Source organism: Schistocerca americana, chromosome 7, assembly GCF_021461395.2.
Source record: "Schistocerca americana isolate TAMUIC-IGC-003095 chromosome 7, iqSchAmer2.1, whole genome shotgun sequence".
Classification (NCBI taxonomy): domain Eukaryota; kingdom Metazoa; phylum Arthropoda; class Insecta; order Orthoptera; family Acrididae; genus Schistocerca; species Schistocerca americana.
Genome location: NC_060125.1, coordinates 252,859,298 through 252,877,017, shown reverse-complemented (window position 1 = coordinate 252,877,017; position 17,720 = coordinate 252,859,298). Strand labels below are relative to the sequence as shown.

The 17,720-nt window shown below is 39.6% G+C and overlaps 1 protein-coding gene across 1 annotated transcript in view; it reads right to left on the bottom strand.

Moving 5' to 3' along the window:
• The window catches only part of LOC124622092 (protein farnesyltransferase/geranylgeranyltransferase type-1 subunit alpha), a 60,244-nt gene extending 45,649 nt beyond the window's left edge, over window positions 1-14,595 (bottom strand). The window contains exons 1-2 of the mRNA XM_047147672.1: window positions 14,442-14,595; window positions 6,129-6,252 (exon numbers count right to left, since the gene is read on the bottom strand). Of these exons, the coding sequence (XP_047003628.1) occupies window positions 6,129-6,252; window positions 14,442-14,583 (266 nt within the window). The 5' untranslated portion in view covers window positions 14,584-14,595. The remainder of the gene's footprint in view (window positions 1-6,128; window positions 6,253-14,441) is intronic.
• Between the last annotated feature and the right edge of the window lie 3,125 nt (window positions 14,596-17,720).

Genomic DNA, 17,720 nt, shown 5'->3' with positions numbered 1-17,720 from the left:
CACTTTAAAAAATTCAGTACAGTCTTCTTAGTCTGGTACAAGAAGGCAACATCATGTTATAGATCATCAGAAACAAAACAAATACTTTTTGCATACAATTGTTTGTCCTTTTTGTAATACATATGGACAATGTGAAGAATGCAGCTGCCATTGTTCCAATGGTATCCCTGTACTTCATCTTGAACAACAAAATTGAGATTTTCACTGAAATCCATTAAAATTAACACTGATTCTATGCCAAGTGTTTCCTTCTTCATTTTCAGATAATCAGATTGTGATTGAGAAATAAAAGAATGTGTAGTATATTTTCCAATTTTTTAATTAGTGCATCACAGAATTCGGATAGAGAAGTGATCTGAACACTTAAAGTCATTCTATCAGCTGATGCCCATTGACTGTATTGAACCATCTGATCGGGATCATAGTCTTCTATTTCATTTTCCAAGTAGGTTTGAAGCAATGAACTGGTGGGGCATTTTTCACACAAACGAAGCATACAAACTCGGTTATTTATATCACATGTCATTATTTAAATTATTCTTGGTATGTTTCTTTAACAGAAATGGAGATTTAGAAGCAATTTAACATTTTGGTGGTAAATGCACACACATACGGTATGTGTTCCTGATGATCCTGCAAGTATACACTGTTTTGGTCCAAGAGAGGCAAATTTTGAGAATCCTACTTTGTCTTCAGGATACTTTTTTTATAGAGAGAATACTGTTCGGTTAAATTACTTAAAACAAGACGCTTTTTGTGATTCTTGAGTTTCTCCCGGCGTATTTGATAATCAAAATATCCACGGGTATGCTGCCGGTCTATAGTGTCCAACGGGCACAATATTTCGGCAATCATACATATCGCCATCATCAGGTGAACCGACGGACTGAGCTCCTGTGAACATGCCGGCACGGAGATCCGTACGCTATGGCTGCTCGGATGGAACTGGGTTTGGACGCAGCGGCGGCCGATTTAAATACCCTCCGCCCGCAGCGCGCTCCCTCCACCGTCCGCACCCAACACCACGGTCGCGCGGTGGAACAGATTGCGACGGCGTCTGAGATGACGTCGGTGTGATGGCTCTGTCCGCCGTGGTCGTCACAACTATACGTTTGCTCGATTTACTCTTAATTAACCCGATCGCTGGTTCCCAAGCCTTGCTAAGATTATAGCCACAGTCACGGTCTATGAGGTCGTCATTGGTGCGAATTTCGATGGCCTCTCTAACAACGCTGTCCCAGTATCTCGACGTCTGTACCAGAATCCTCGTGCGGTCAAACTCCATGGCGTGATTTTCCGACAAACAATGTTCAGCGATCGCCGACTTGCTCGGATACATCAGTCGAGTGTGCCTCTGGTGTTCACGGCATCAATCCTCGACGGTATTCATCGTCTGACCAATATACGACTTGCCACATTGACACGGAATCTGGTACACGCCGGCCTTCCTCAAACCGAGGTCATCTTTGGCGCTCCCCACCAGTGCACGAGTTTTATTTGGAGGACAAAACACAGTTCAGACCCGGTGTTTCTTCAGAATGCGGGCGATTTTCCCCGAGAGTGCGCCTGTGTATGGAATAAATGCAGTGCCTACCTCCTCCCTCTTGACTTCATCCATCTCAACAGGTTGTGCTGCAGTGGTTGGGCGGAGAGCACGTTGAATCTGCCACTCTGAGTACCCGTTTTTTCGAAATACAGTTCTCAGATGTTCCAATTTCTGGGGTAGACGCTCTGCGTCAGAGATAGTGCGCGCCCTATGTACTAGAGTTTTAAGTACCCCATTCCTCTGTGAAGGGTGGTGGCAGCTGTCTGCGTGCAAATACAGATCAGTGTGCGTAGTCTTCCGATACACCCCATGACCTAGGGTGCCGTCGCCCTGCTCTTGACCAAGACGTCAAGGAAAGGTAATTTACCCTCCGTTTCCGTCTCCATAGTGAATTTGATGTTGGGGTGTATGGAGTTTAGATGTCTAAGGAAGTCAAGGAGTTTATCCATACCATGTGGCCAGATGACGAACGTGTCGTCCACGTAACGGAAAAAGCAAGTAGGTTTCCATACGGATGACGACAGGGCTTCCTCCTCGAAGTTCTCCATGCACAAATTCGCTACCACCGGTGAGAGTGGGCTACCCATGGCAACTCCCTCCGGTGGTTCGTAGTATTCTCCATTAAAAAGAAAATACGTGGAAGTCAAGACATGCCTAAAAAGTTCAGTGGTCTTCTCGTCAAACTTCTGACTGATCAATTCTAGTGACTCTCGCAGGGGTACCCTCGTAAACAAGGAAACGACGTCAAAACTCACCATGATATCTGACTCATCCAACCTGAAGCTATCAAGGCGTTTAACAAAATCCACGGAATTACGGATGTGATGAGGGCATTTACCCACATAAGGACTTAATATTCCCGTCAGGTATTTGGCCAACAAATATGTAGGTGCCCTGATGTTGCTGACAATGGGGCGTAATGGTAACCCCTCTTTGTGAACCTTCAGGAGTCCATATAGTCTAGGCGGTACCGGACCTTGGGGTAACAATTTCTTAGTGTCACCCTCCGGTAAATCTGCGTCCTTGAGAAGCGCCCTCGTCTTCTTCTCCACCTTCTTTGTAGGGTCAACGCTGCTCTTCTGGTAGGAATCGTTATTTAGCAGGCTCTGCATCTTATCAGTGTAGTCCTTATGGGAGACAACAACTGTAGCATTGCCTTTGTCAGCCGGTAAGACAACAATTTCAGAGCGCTCCCTCAGATCACGAATGGCCGCCCTCTCTTTACTGCTGATATTTGACTTCATCGGCTTGGATTTCGTCAATGCACGACAAGTTTCACGACGTATTTCCTCGGCTGATTCTGGCGGAAGTCGAGCTGCAACCTGTTCAACAGCACTAACAATTTCTGCGACCAGAGTGAACTTAGAAACTGTACACCCCAATTTCAAAGACAAGAATGAAGGATTTTTTATATGTAAGAAAGAACTATTGTTAAGAAGTCAAATAACTGAAGTATGCGGCTCAAACTGTGAATGAAAAAAAGGAGGCATTGTATTTGGTCAGCTATCGCATTGCACAAGTGGGCAAAATGCACACTAATGGTGAGAATTTAATAAAACCATCTATGGCAGACATAAAACAGTGTATGCTTGATGAAAAATCTGCAAAGCATCTTTCTACAGTGCAACCTTCAAATGACACCACTTTGTATCAAATTAATGATTTCGCAGGCTACACCAAACAAGAACTAGTTGGACGTCTTCAACACAAACAAACTATCTTGTTCTGGACCAGCCACTTTGTTGATAATTTTATGATGTCCATATAACATTCACTCAAACAAGACTTGCTTGTGTGCCCATCACTGCCAACTAACACTACTGGAAAAGAAATTTTTAACATAACTAACAAGCTCTTTTTTATAAACCAACTCGATTGGTTTGACTGTTCAATTTTCATACTGATGGGGCCAAGGCAATAACTGGTAAAAAAGTAAGAGCAGGACTACTAATAAAAAGTAAAGCACCGAACTGTAGTTTCAGCCACTGTATCCTACATAGACAAGCATTCGCAATAAAGACGATGCCACCATATCTAAAATTGGCATTAGGTGATGAAGTAAAAACAATCAATCATGTTAAATCGTACTCTCTTCAGTCCCAATTGTTTTCTATATTGTGTGACAATTATGGCAGCAGACAAAAAACACTACTACTCCACACCAAGATTAGATGGCTATCTCAGGCTAAGACCTTAACAAGATTATTCAAACTATGAGCTGAATTACAAGCTTTTGTGTCTGATGTTTCTTTTAAATTAAAAGACCATTTGAGAGATGTCACCTGGTTGCTCACACTAACCTTTTTGGCAGATATATTTTGAAAAATTAATGAATTAAATTTATCTTTACAGGGAAAGCAGAACAGTTTTCAATACTAATAACAGAACAACCGCCTTCAAAGCAGAAATTAGATTTCTGGATTGTTTATATTGGCAAAAAAGAACTAGAAAGCTTTTTAATGCTGAATGTGTTCTATGGCGAGAGCAGAATTACCAAATGAAATATCTGAAGAATTAGTCCGTCTCCACCATATACCTGCACCTTTTCCGACATGTTTCCCTGAAAAGCAGATTACAAAACTGAAAATGAATTTGTGAGTTCAGAATTACTGTGAACCAAATTTTCAGAAGCCATACATATGTCAAACAAAACTATGATTCCTTTTTAGAACCAACATTAGTCAAGCATGGTATCATCACTCAAAACTATGTCACTTGATTTTTGGTGTAGCATTTGTGATGAACAACCAAAACTTGCACACAGGCTCTGTCTGTTCTTCTCCCGTTCCCAACAATATAACTGTGTGAAACAAAACAATCAGCATATATTTTATGTTTTGTGTTATTGTGTGTTGTTTTGTACATTGCTGTAGAATTCAGTAGTGTATAATGCATCTATTTTGTACTATTTTCATTAAACGATTATAATTAAAGAATGAACATCAATGCACATTTTAGGCCTCTGTAAAATATTTAGCATCGCAAAATGGTTCTGTCACCAAAGAAGTTTGAGAACCTCTACATTGGATAGTTCTCATTCACTGTGATAAGAATTAGATTAGTGTTACAGCTCCAACTACAGAGTCATGCATCACTCATCACTCAAAGCTCAGTATTTCATTGTTTGTTGTGTTAATAAATGTTAATTATTTTTTGTAAATTGAAGGGGGATCATTGCTGTCAGCTGTCCTTACTTGTTTTATTTTGTGTTGCACACATTACTTGTGTTTCAGTTATAATTCCCTGTGAGCACATCAGTTATTAGTGTAAAAGACAGCTACCTTGTACAGCAACTACCTATCTGTAGCAGGGGGTTCACTTCCTGCTACCTTGGATGTTGGGTGCTATACTTGTTTTGGCAAATACAACATTGCATACAGCTACTTGATGTTGTTGTTGTGGTCTTCAGTCGTGAGACTGGTTTGATGCAGCTCTCCATGCTACTCTATCCTGTGCAAGCTTTATCATCTCCCAGTACTTACTGCAACCTACATCCTTCTGAATCTGCTTAGTGTATTCATCTCTTGGTATCCCTCTACGATTTTTACCCTCCACACTGCCCTCCAATGCTAAATTTGTGATCCCTTGATGCCTCAAAACACGTCCTACCAACCGATCCCTTCTTCTAGTCAAGTTGTGCCACAAACTTCTCTTCTCCCCAATCCTATTCAATACCTCCTCATTAGTTACTTATCATCAGCATTCTTCTGTAGCACCACATTTCGAAAGCTTCTATTCTCTTCTTGTCCAAACCAGTTATCATCCATGTTTCACTTCCATACATGGCTACTCTCCATACAAATACTTTCAGAAATGACTTCCTGACACTTAAATCTATACTCGATGTTAACAAATTTCTCTTCTTCAGAAACGATTTCCTTGCCATTGCCAGTCTACATTCTATATCCTCTCTACTTCGACCATCATCAGTTATTTTACTCCCTAAATAGCAAAACTCCTTTACTACTTTAAGTGTCTCATTTCCTAATCTAATTCCCTCAGGATCACCCGTTTTAATTTGACTACATTCCATTATCCTCGTTTTGCTTTTGTTGATGTTCATCTTATATCCTCCTTTCAAGACACTGTCCATTCCGTTCAACTGCTCTTCCAAGTCCTTTGCTGTCTCTGACAGAATTACAATGTCATCGGCAAACCTCAAAGTTTTTACTTCTTCTCCATGAATTTTAATACCTACTCAGAATTTTTCTTTTGTTTCCTTTACTGCTTGCTCAATATACAGATTGATGTATAAGCACAGAATTCATTACACTTCTTCCCTTGCTGCTTACTGGTCCCTTTCCTCTCTGATGTATAAACAAAGCAGTCCTTCAATTCACTCATTACAGCAAATAGTGTAAAAAGTATAAAGTAAATGGTGTAGAAACCATGAAGTTAATCTGATCTAATCCACATACAGTACATACAAAACACATATGTGCCCCATGTGTACAACACAATCTCATACTATGTTACTGATTACAACCATAAGAAATCAAACCTACCTGCCTACTGTGTATCCTGGAAGACATAAGGTTAACAGTGACTTCAAACTAATCTCGACAAAGTAAAAAAAAATTACCTGTACTGCCAAACAGTATAATTTGCAGGATTCAAGTCCAGTGCATCTTTCGTAAGGTGCAGGGCTCGCTCTGATTTCTCTCCTGATTTCAGGATTGCTCTAAAGTAGTTATAAACATCAACAACTGCAAAAGAAATGAATTTCAATGAACATGTGCACAATGAAGGATGTTGTACTACTGTTTGTAAAAATTACAACATAAATATTAGTGTGACAAACACAGATTAGTCAACACACAGGTGATTACAATTAAAAAACTGTGTGTTCTCCGGCTTTGGGTATTCAATAGACTGTGAAGCCCCACATGTTGTAATTAGTCTCTGAACAGCCTGAGAGTCCAAAAAGCAGCAATAGGGGCTACTAAGGACCAGTGACAAGCAAGTTGCTGACCAACCAAATCCCAGAAAGGGTCAATCACATAGTGATTGATGTTCTGACAGCCACCAGCATGCGGGAATCAAGAAAGTGAAAGAGGGACCATCCAAACTATGAGGCAAATCGTAATTTCTGGCAGATAGAGATCATACCACCACAGAAAAATCTCACCTTATAATCTACAGAAGCTTAATACTGGTTAACCTTGAAGTAGTACAAAAGATCTCTTCAGATGTTCAAAAGCAGAATACAAGCAATGAGCCGACTTTAACACAGTAAAGTGCGGGAATTCAGTCATAGGCTTAGTGTGTTTTGTGAAAAACACGCCCCTCAGTGATGTATTAAAGCAAAGATACCTCTGGCTGACTATGGAATGATGCTAGATAGTTAATAAATGAAACTCTGCACATAAAAGATTCAAGCAAAATCCAATACCTAAATTTTTGTATGCATACAATCCTGTAGAGCAAAATGAAGTCCCTGTGTTGTATGCAGAGTGTCAAATCCAGCAGCACTGCAGAAACAGCAGTACAGACTCAGCATAGAAAAATCAAAAATTGATGCTGTTTTTCAAGCCCCTACATACAAATAAAACAACTTTTCTCAACAGCAATACGTTCCTGTGTTGTGATAAATTGTTAGCCACAGGACAGCATCTTCCCACAGAATGCATTTTTCTTAAAACATTTAGATGAACACAAGGTGACAACACTGGAGAAGGAATACTGACAAAAGAAACTCCAAGCAAAGAGAACTGTGAAGGAAGAAAAGGAGAAGAGTAGGGAAATATTCACCCAGAAACTAAAGTAGGATAGCAAAGGGAATCGAAAACTGCTATATGGGTTATTGAAAAGTAAAAGATCTGATAGTGAAGACATAAAAGCAATTGAAACAGAGGATGGGGATATTATCAGGGACACGGAAGGTATCAGAGAAGAGATGAAGAATTATTTTGAAATCTTAGTGAATGGGGAAGGTGCACAAGAAAGTGACACCGAAGTCATTGAATTAGAGGAAGGGCAGGATCCAATCTCTTGGTTAGAAACAGAGAATTCCATGAAACAGATGAAAAGTGGGAAGGTGGCTGGAGCAGATGAGCTGACAGCGGATATGATTAAAGCCATAGGAATCCATGGAATACAATGGTTACACCAGGTGCTGGGGGTGATTGGAAATAAAACAAAGTGCCGGATGAATGGAAAAAAGAAATTATAATACCATTGTTCATGATAGGTAGTAGAAAGAAATGCACCAACTACCGAGGAATCACACTGCCGTAAGATAATGGAAGAAGGTCATAGAAAAAAGATTGCATAAAATTCTAGAACACCAATTAGAGGAACAACAGCATGGGTTCAGAAGTAACAGGGGAACAATAGACCTCATTTTCTCCCTCTAGTAGTTAATGGATAAATATTGAAAAAAAAGGAAATTACTTGACAGTAGTATTCGTGGATTTGGAAAAAGCATATGACAGTGTACCAAGGGATAAAATATGGGAATGCTTGAGAAAACATAATGTTCCTGATTCCTTAATTAAAAAAGCCCAGGTGCTGTACGATGGTTGTGAGAGCAGTGTACAAGTAGGAGGAGGAAGATCAAAATGGTTTAAGACAAAGAGAGTTGTTCAGCAAGGCAGTTCGCTCTCCCCTTTACTCTTCATTACACTTGTGGACACAATTGTGAAAGAAATCAAGCAAGAAGAAAATGAAGATCTCAACGCTTTTGTTTTTGCTGATGACATCGCCATTTGGGAAGAGACGAAAATGGAGGTTCATAGAAGACTAGATTACTGGAACACAAAATTTAAAAAATTCAAGTTAACTGTGAGTAGGAACAAGACAGTGGCAATGAAGACGAGCAGGACACCCACACCATGTCACATCATACTGGAGGGGGAGATGGTTGAATGTGTGAAAAGTTTCAGTTATCTGGGTAGCATCATATCACAAGATGGAAGTTCCAAACTAGAAGTCTTAAACAGAATAACAGAAGGCTCTAGCTTCTTCCACCAAGTACAAAATCTAATCTGGGACAAGGAAGTCCCTCAAAGAGCCAAACAGACCATGTATAAAACTTATCACCTGCCAATCATGATGTATAGTCTAGAGGCCTGTGTCATAAATAAGAGAGAAGAGAGTCAAATACAAGCATGTGAAATGAAGTTCCTTAGGTCAGCTCTACAAAAAGCTAGAAGAGAGAGAGAGCCAGGAATGATTATGTAAGGAGACACCTGTAGTTGACATTGACTACAGAAGAGAGGATAAGTGCTTTGAGATTGAAGTGGTTCGGTCGTGTGAAGCGAATGCACCCGACTCAAACTCCATGCCAGTATTTGGAGACGGAGGTACCAGGAAGAAGACCAACTGGGCGGCCTAGAAAGAGGTGGACAGACCAGGTTAAGGAAGATCTCAAGAAGAGAGGAGTAACATGGGATGTAGTGGAGAGGGAAAAGCTATACCAGGACAGAAACCAATGGAGGCATATCGTTCACAAAGTTCCTAACCGGCTCGCTGGAAGCAAATCCTGATGATGATGATGATGATGATGATGATGATGATATGTGTACATCACGTAACTAAAAGAAAGGATTGGTTGGTAGGACATGTTCTGAGGTATCAAGAGATCACCAATTTAGTATTGAAGGTCAGTGTGGAGGGTAAAAATCGTACAGGGAGACCAAGAGAGGAATACACTAAGCAGATTCAGAAGGATGTAGGGTGCAGTAGTTACTTGGAGATGAAGAAGCTTGCACAGGACAGAGTAGCATGGAGAGCTGCATCAAACCAGTCTCTGGACTGAAGACCACAACAACAACAGCAACAACAACAGTAAATAAAGTAATGTTCTGAAGTAGCAGGTACGGATGAAATCCCACAAGTATGATTAAGAACACTGTCAATATTAAATTCCAGTTCTCACTGATGCCTTCAATCTTCATCTTTTAGTTTTCCATATCCTTCAATGACCAACAGCCAATGGTCACCAAGCGAGTATGGCCTGATGAGCATATTAACTGCAGTACCATCATATGAGCAACTGAGGGACTACTTTAGAATTAATAAGATCCTTGACAATATCAGTCAGGCCTCCAAAAACATCAGAGCACAGCAATTTTATTAAAGTGACTGACAACACCATGCATAGGCATGAAGTGACAATTCTGACACTGCTTGATTTCTGCAAGCTTACAGAAACGAAACAGCTGCTTTTCTCAAACAACACAGTTCTACAGCTAGTCCAAAAACAAATATTAAAGAATTGTCTGCCGGCCAGAGCAGTAATCATGGAAACAAACACACACTAGAGTCCTCCAGGGTACAGCCTTCGTCCATTACTGTTCTCATTGCATATCTATATCATGTCATCTCATATGCGCTACATCCTGGTAATCACTGATTATATAATGAAAACAGCCAGTTATTTCTACGCACCAGCCCTAGGGACATTGCTGCTGCTATATCAGCAACCAACTTCAGTCAGTATCATGATCGACATAAAATTTTAAACTGAATGCTAAAGAGCCACTTATCATCTTCATGTTACATCAAAAGTTGATTAATGGACAGTTTGGTGAAACAGCTCCTCTAACAATCCTTAATGATATCCAATTATACTATCAAACACAGTAAAAGATGTCTTGGATAAGCATCTAAATTGAGAACAACAAACTGTTTCAGCTTGCAGAAAATCTCTTGCCTTCCCTAGGTGCAATCAAAAAACTTAGAGAACATTTTCACCTCAATTTAAACAAAAATTAGGTCAGTCTCCAGTCTTGTGAAATATTTACTACTGTGATGTAACTCAACACAGCAAAAATAGTGATAATGCCAGATGACTTGAATTAGCCATGAACACTTGCTTAGGACATGAGTGGAATATCTGGTTGTTTGATTATGTCAGTCCTTCATATGTACAGCACTGTGGATATGGCCAGATTGGTGCCACGGCTTTCATACACTATGTTTTATGCACCAGCTTCCTAGCCAGTGGTGTCCTCAATACCTCTCCTCAAATGCCAAATATCTATCACGCCATAACAGCAACACCAGATCCAAGAATCTTCGCTGCACCCAGGCATAATACCAATTCTTTCTTTATCTTCTTCTCTCCTTAATTTGTGCAATTAATTGTCATCACTATCATCATCATTATATACTGCTCACGTACTCTACTTACTGTTATGTTGACTAAGGAGATGTGGTTGAAAATAAAATGTATGAAGGTTCTAATCCTGAAAGGTAAAACAAGTACGTAAATAAAATAAACAGGTTATGCATCAACTCGTTTCATGACCTGCAAGGTCTCATGGTAGCTGAGGAAAAACAGTGACGAAAGGTAGAATAATCAACATTTGAGACTAGGGAAAGAAGAGAGTTGGAACACATTACCCTAAACATAAAGTCCTAAATTCTCACTTTTATTATTTTGACAGAAACTTAAAATCCTGAGTATACTCAGGTAACTTGAGAACAGCTCTTTGAAAAAATAAAACCTTATTTATACATCTCTCAGCACTGACAGTCATGTTTCAGTTGAGATGGCTACCACCAGATATTGCGTTTACCACCTGCAGCTTTGTATACTAAACAACAAAACGTGCTGTTTCTGCCTCTCTCGTGTATTGTTGTTCAGGCAAGTCTTCTGAAAATTAATAGTCATAGTGATCTTGAGTTTGACATAGAAATTAGTCCCTGAAAGCGAATAATAATGAGATGTTATTTTACTGTAGACTGAAAGTTGTGACAGTTCAGATGACTGACCAGTGATCATTAGGGAAGGATAAACATATCTGCTGTGATCCAGTTAGCTCAGCCACGATTTCTGTTCACAGGAAACCATTGCGAAATATACCACTCAACCTCATATCTCCACAGAAATTTAGAAAAAAAAAACTAGCCTAACAAAAAGTCTGTGCCTACTCGTCTTCACAGATTTTGTTTAAACTTACAGTATATGCCAGGCTTGGCAAAAATGTAAGTGGAAGAGCCAGATGGCTGGGAGTTTAGGAGAGAGAAAAAAATAACTTTTTTGGGGAAATACGGAAGCGTCCGATCCCGCCCGTATGCTTTGACCCATGACGTCACAAATATGGCGGGAACGACCATAAACCACGATTCCAATATGGTGCATATAAAGTCGGTACGTACACATTATGAGGACCAAAATACATTGAAAAACAAACACACACACTTTCCACAAAATGCCTAATGACACTAACGGGGCAAGCGCGGGAAATGGGGTGTTTTTGGGTGGGGGCAAACTAAATATAAACAAATTTAGACACCCACCCCCATACAAAACCACACAAAATGACGAAAAAAACCGACATCACAAAACTCCCCAAATACCACTAAACACAATTCATCTAGAATCGGACACTTCCCTTGACCTATATAGCTCAACAGCAGCTCCCGATCCCATAAATTAGGGTCAAACACTTCCCTTGGCCTATATAGCTCAAAAACATCTCCCGATACCAATATCAACATACACAGCCACACACTGGGATCGAACACTTTCCTTGACCTGCACACTGTTAATTTTATCCGTCATATCCATTCCTGAACAAAAACAACAACTGATTAATTTTACTAAAATTACCACACGATGTACAGCAAACAACACTAAATTAACCTTCACACAAAATCGTTAACTCACTGAAACGAATTCCACTACAAACACAGCCAACACTCGAACAATTTTGGATAATGAGCAAAAGCAAACTGAGCCTATTACACCACACAAACGAAAACCCTGAACATACCACCAGAGAGCACAACAAACCACAACACGACGACATGTACAAACACGCCATACTCACAAACCAAGCTCCGCGCCGTCACACACGACAACACCCTTACATCATGGGTCAAAGCTGATGCGTGGGATCGGATGCTTCTGCCAGCCCTTTTTTGGCATGGGTCTGACAATGCATAGGCCATTTATGTCAGCTTGGTCTCCAGATAATGATTGACACAGTGGAAAGATTACAGAAGGGCGGCCAATGGTCAAATGGATGGTGAAAAGAGATATTCACGCGAGTTCCTTTGTTAAATTTGCAACCAAAATGATAATTATGCACTTCAAAGGAAAAGTTCTAATATGAGGCATTGATAAACAAATGACTTTCCTTTGAATTAACAGTGCTGTCACTGAATTTACATTTAAAACTGATAACACTGCATGTGTGTCAAGGTGTGATACTCTTCAGTTTATATTCTTGATATTAACCACTGACAAAGGTTTTCACTCCTTGGCTTGCGCATCAATGATATATCATAGGATAGTACATTTTCATGTTTGAAACAAATAACTTCTACATAAAGTAGGACAAAATGAAATTGTTTTGTACTTTTCCCATCACATCATTTCAAGAAATAATTTTAATATTAAAATAAGACAGGAATACAAAAATTATTAATGCAGGGTCATCGCCTGGGTATACCATTTGATGTTGGACGATTTCCCTTTGCCTTTAAGGCACAAGGGTGGAGTTATGGCATTGTAAGCTCCCTGGGCACCAATCTTGGCACTACTGTCCTGGATTAAACTCCAAATCTCTCTGCATTGTCTCATTATGTAAGGGCATGTGAAACTGTTGGCCGTGAGATGTCCATCAGATGAGGATATTAAGCTTGTCAGCCCCCTCAGTGCTCTTCCAGAGACGTAGGCTATTTGCCAGCACTAGGTTTCATCCTAACCATTCTCTCATCATCAACACAGGCATGACACCACACTACAAAGGACCTTTACTATCGCCTACACTAACCAGATACAGTTAAATACACATCTCACACACTTTGTGTATGAAAGGTGCCACAAGTACAAGAAAAATAAAGAAAAAAAAAGAAACCTGTGAAATTATGCATCTAAATCTGCCCTTTAGGATCTCCTGGGTGACAATGTCATATGACTTTACTTTCCATCTACTTATCAAGCAAAAGATATTTCAGACTCCAGTTGAGTGTAATTTAATAAGATTATTATACTACATTACCACAGATAGATTTTTATGTTGACTTGGGCCCTGTTACATCAAATGACTCTCTCTATACTTAATAACAATCCCATAGTTCACTTTATTGAAATTATAGTTTGCGGTCACCGAAAGAGTTCTTTATGTAATATAAACACATTAAAATGTATGCAAATATCCCACTCCATCACGTGGTATAACACACCTTATAGTGTGATCCATACCGTCGTTTCCCACAAAATACCCTTTTACAAACACCACAACCAACAACTTTCCAGAAGCATAATTAGACATTAGGCAGCGTCACCCAAAGCAAACGTCTGCTACAAACGCCCACTTCTCACAGAGCACATAAATATACTACCAATAACACTATAACGTCGCTCGTCACGTCTTCCGTTACATCACAGGTCTCGACCAACGCCCGGCGTCGTGTTTTTCAGGCTGCTGGTAACCACTAATCAATTAGATGAGCATGATAAAACAATTTCGAGGCGTCCTCCGTACATGTAACTTAAAACAAGTACAAATATGGTGCACCTGAACGCAGTTTATTAATTATCTGGAATATTTTCCAAACAAACATATTCACCTGCCCATCATTCAGGTTTAGTTCGTGCGGCTGAATGCCATGAATCTGATGGTTATCGGTTCTAATAAAACTACCACTTATTTGCACATGTCTAGGCAAATTTTATACAGACTGTATGATGTCAACAAACTACCGTGCATTCAATAAGTCACTAACCGAAAACAGCAAACATTCTAGGCCGTGCTACGTTTGTTTCCTTCCCAACAGTACTATACACCAATGATTCACTGCACACAGAGCTTGAAAAATAATTTCCACTCGTATTGTGACACACATCCCTTGGCTACCTTACAGTATGGAAGAATAATAGTTACAATCTTATCTAGCACACAATGTTTACTTTGACTGACAGTGAAATACCACGCACATTTTTCAGTATATGATATAGCTACAACGGGATGTGGTCCATCATCTTGTGGAACTGGTGTAACATCCTTCCAATTAACTCTGTCTTTATAAAACACCCAAATAGCATCATCATACAATTCTTCTGAACTGCTATCCGCCATAATACCACAAAATAACAACAATACCAAAGATACTATATACGAAAGACAGCACAGATTTTGCTACAGATGCTGTAATTTGGGTTACCAACAGGTGTCCAAATGCACTATTGCGACGTGTAACTAAAGTGACGCCACTCATCCGTAACTCGAGTGGCGATACTAAAGTTGCATTTGGAAATATCCAGATTCCTGTGAACTCCCTCGGGTGATACCACTTTTAGCCGTACGACTAAAAGTTAAAACTGGTTAACTTTGTGACGCCAATTTCGGTGTTCTACCACCAATTAATGTCGTTCAACTGCCACCTCGAGGGAGAATTTCAAAGTACCATATCTGTATTCTGGTTTTTCGTGTTAAGGCCTCTCCACATGCAATGGTCTGCTGGCGCAAATGTCTGCACATATCACAACTATGCAGAGAGCTACCTGCATGTGGACAGGACATTTGCTCCAATCTGTTGCCGACAACCACATCTACACAGAAAAGTAGTAGCGTGTGAACAGGAGATCGATGCAAACCCAGCACGTGGAAGGTGTTCGACTTAGTTTTTTGTTATTGCAGTCCAGTGTTTCATGTCTGTGTGTTCACAACGAATTTCAGAACGGCAAATAGGCCTACATATCAGTGCTCTGGAGTCACATATGTTTGTGGAAAATAAAGGGCAATGAATAAAGCGACAGAGATAAGCTCCTCATTGTTAACAGAGGAAATACGAGCATTTAACTCTACGACTAATAGGGAAACGATAAAGAAAACTTTTAATAAAATAAAAGTATCGTTGGACCTGTTTACAGTAAACAGATAAGCAAAGTTACGAAATCTTAAAACAATATGTAGCTCATAGTAAGAGTGAATTAGAAATGAACTGTAGAAATCACTATGTTATAACTAGAAGTAAAAATTTGCAAATGGGCTGTAATCCCTATATAATAATTTAGAATAGAGTTTTATATTGTGGTAAGGAAGCTTATAATGGGTTGCTGGTGGACTTCAGGCAGCAAATTGAATATCCGAACTCAGAAACTAAACTGCAGCTAATACCACACACACCTATAATTTCTTAGATATGCTGAGTTTCAAACACGTCTAAAACTATAAAAATAATGTATGTACCTTTTCACTAGTGATATATTACAGATCTGACGTTCTTTACTTGCCTTTAGGAAAGCTGCCTTCAGGAAAGTGTTCAAATTTACACTTGTATAGTGTATGGTTTCATTCAATGGTTCTTTTGAAATTACAGTCGAAAATTCTAGATCCTTATACCTTCCTCCTTTTGCCAGGAACCTTAACGTGACCATCAGCTGCTCATGCGGAGAAACTACTCTCCTCACACAAATATTTTTCCGTATTATTCTAGAAGTTATGAACGCCAAAAGATAATTATATGTTTCCAAAGCAATCCACAGATCATTATGTCAGTGGTAGGATTCTTCCTGCATATCGTGAAGTAAATTTACCTGCTTTCGCTTTAAGCAGCCACTGTATAGATCAGTGACATCAAGAATGCAGCTTGTGCCACAGTGCTCAGCCTCACTACACACTTCCCAAACGCCACTCCATGTTGTCTGAATAGAAGGTGGGTGAAGAGGGGTAAACTGAGGATGTGCCATAACTAAGTGGAAATGCAGTCACACTACATACGATTATATTCATATTTCATATTTATCAGAAACATATATCTCAAACGAAATGAATTTTCAGAATTATTTAATTGTTTTTGGCGCACTGTAGACGTAATAGAATTTTCATCTGGTACAAACTGTCGGCATATGACAGTCGGAGACAGATTCACAGATTTTGGCTCTCAGACTGCCACGTAATGATGACTTATTTAGTTTCATAATTAAAAAAAAAAAAACATTCACACACATATGTTGATCGAAATATTTTATCGTGTTTGCAGACCTGTGATGGAGATGTGGCAAACTCTTCCAGAGAAAAACAATGTAGACGTCCTGGGCAACATCAAGGAAAAAGATTTGTCTTTAAAATGGAATTTCAATGCAGATCAATCTGTTCTATTCACATATGCACAGGCACACTTTCGACTGAAGTGTCAAACTGTCTAACAGATGCAAGACTGGCAGTGTCCTCAAAACACCTAGAAAAACTATCCTTATAATTCCATCAAGGCGACAGTGAGTTCCATGCATTTACAGTTACAGATTTACACTTATGATACCTTCACTGTGGTGAAGTTAAAGCATGGTGCAATGTCCTCACGATGAGTTCTTCAAACCTCACGTGTTCTTTAACGTTAAGAACTTAGGGAACCGGACTGTGCTTTCTGTCCGAATTTGTCCCTTTTGCAGTGCGATTTTCTTTTTAAATGCATCCCTGCCAGATCAAAAATAAGTTGTTTTACATCTTGCAGTGTCTTACCACAGGCAGTGGGCAGTGAAGTCCACTTAAAGTGCGTGGTCTGTGATCGATTTCGAATGTTATAATTTTCTTTCCTGCACTCCTTTTACCTTCATAAATTGAATAATAGCTGGTTTTAAATCGCTATTCTAGACATTTCCCTTAATTTAACCAACGTACTTTACAGTAATGCTAAAGTCTCTATACTCTTCATTCATTTCCATCGAAAAATGTTGAAACAGACAATGGAATGATGCATGCAACTCCAGAAATTCAATTCAGTTTCTTCATTGCTTCTTTATGTACAGAACACTGTATCCCATCTGTTGACCATCGCAATTTTTGCTCTTTCATTGTCAAATACGTCTTTAATTTCTTTCTGCATGGTGGTGTAACGTCGTCACATAACAAATTTGCAAATGCGAAATAGATACTGAGAATTCTCATCCATCTCTTCTGTCATTCGATATCATTTTTAAAGATTTGTAGGGACAAATCACTAGACTGCCTCTTTTTATGCAAACAGTCGCTGGAGCTGTGAAAGTCCGACATAGCAACAACTGATAGCGAAGGGTAAACAGTATTAACTCCATGATTCTGCCAAAGTGAAGTTAGTCATGTCAGCCAAAAAGTGGCACACCGCAATACTAAATAAAATGTTTCACTGTAGTGGTTACTACTGAGAAGGCCTGAGCAAAGCTGAGATACACCAAGCCTCGCCCTACAACCAGCCCACATATCATGTTCACGGGCTGTTTGGCATGCCATGGCCA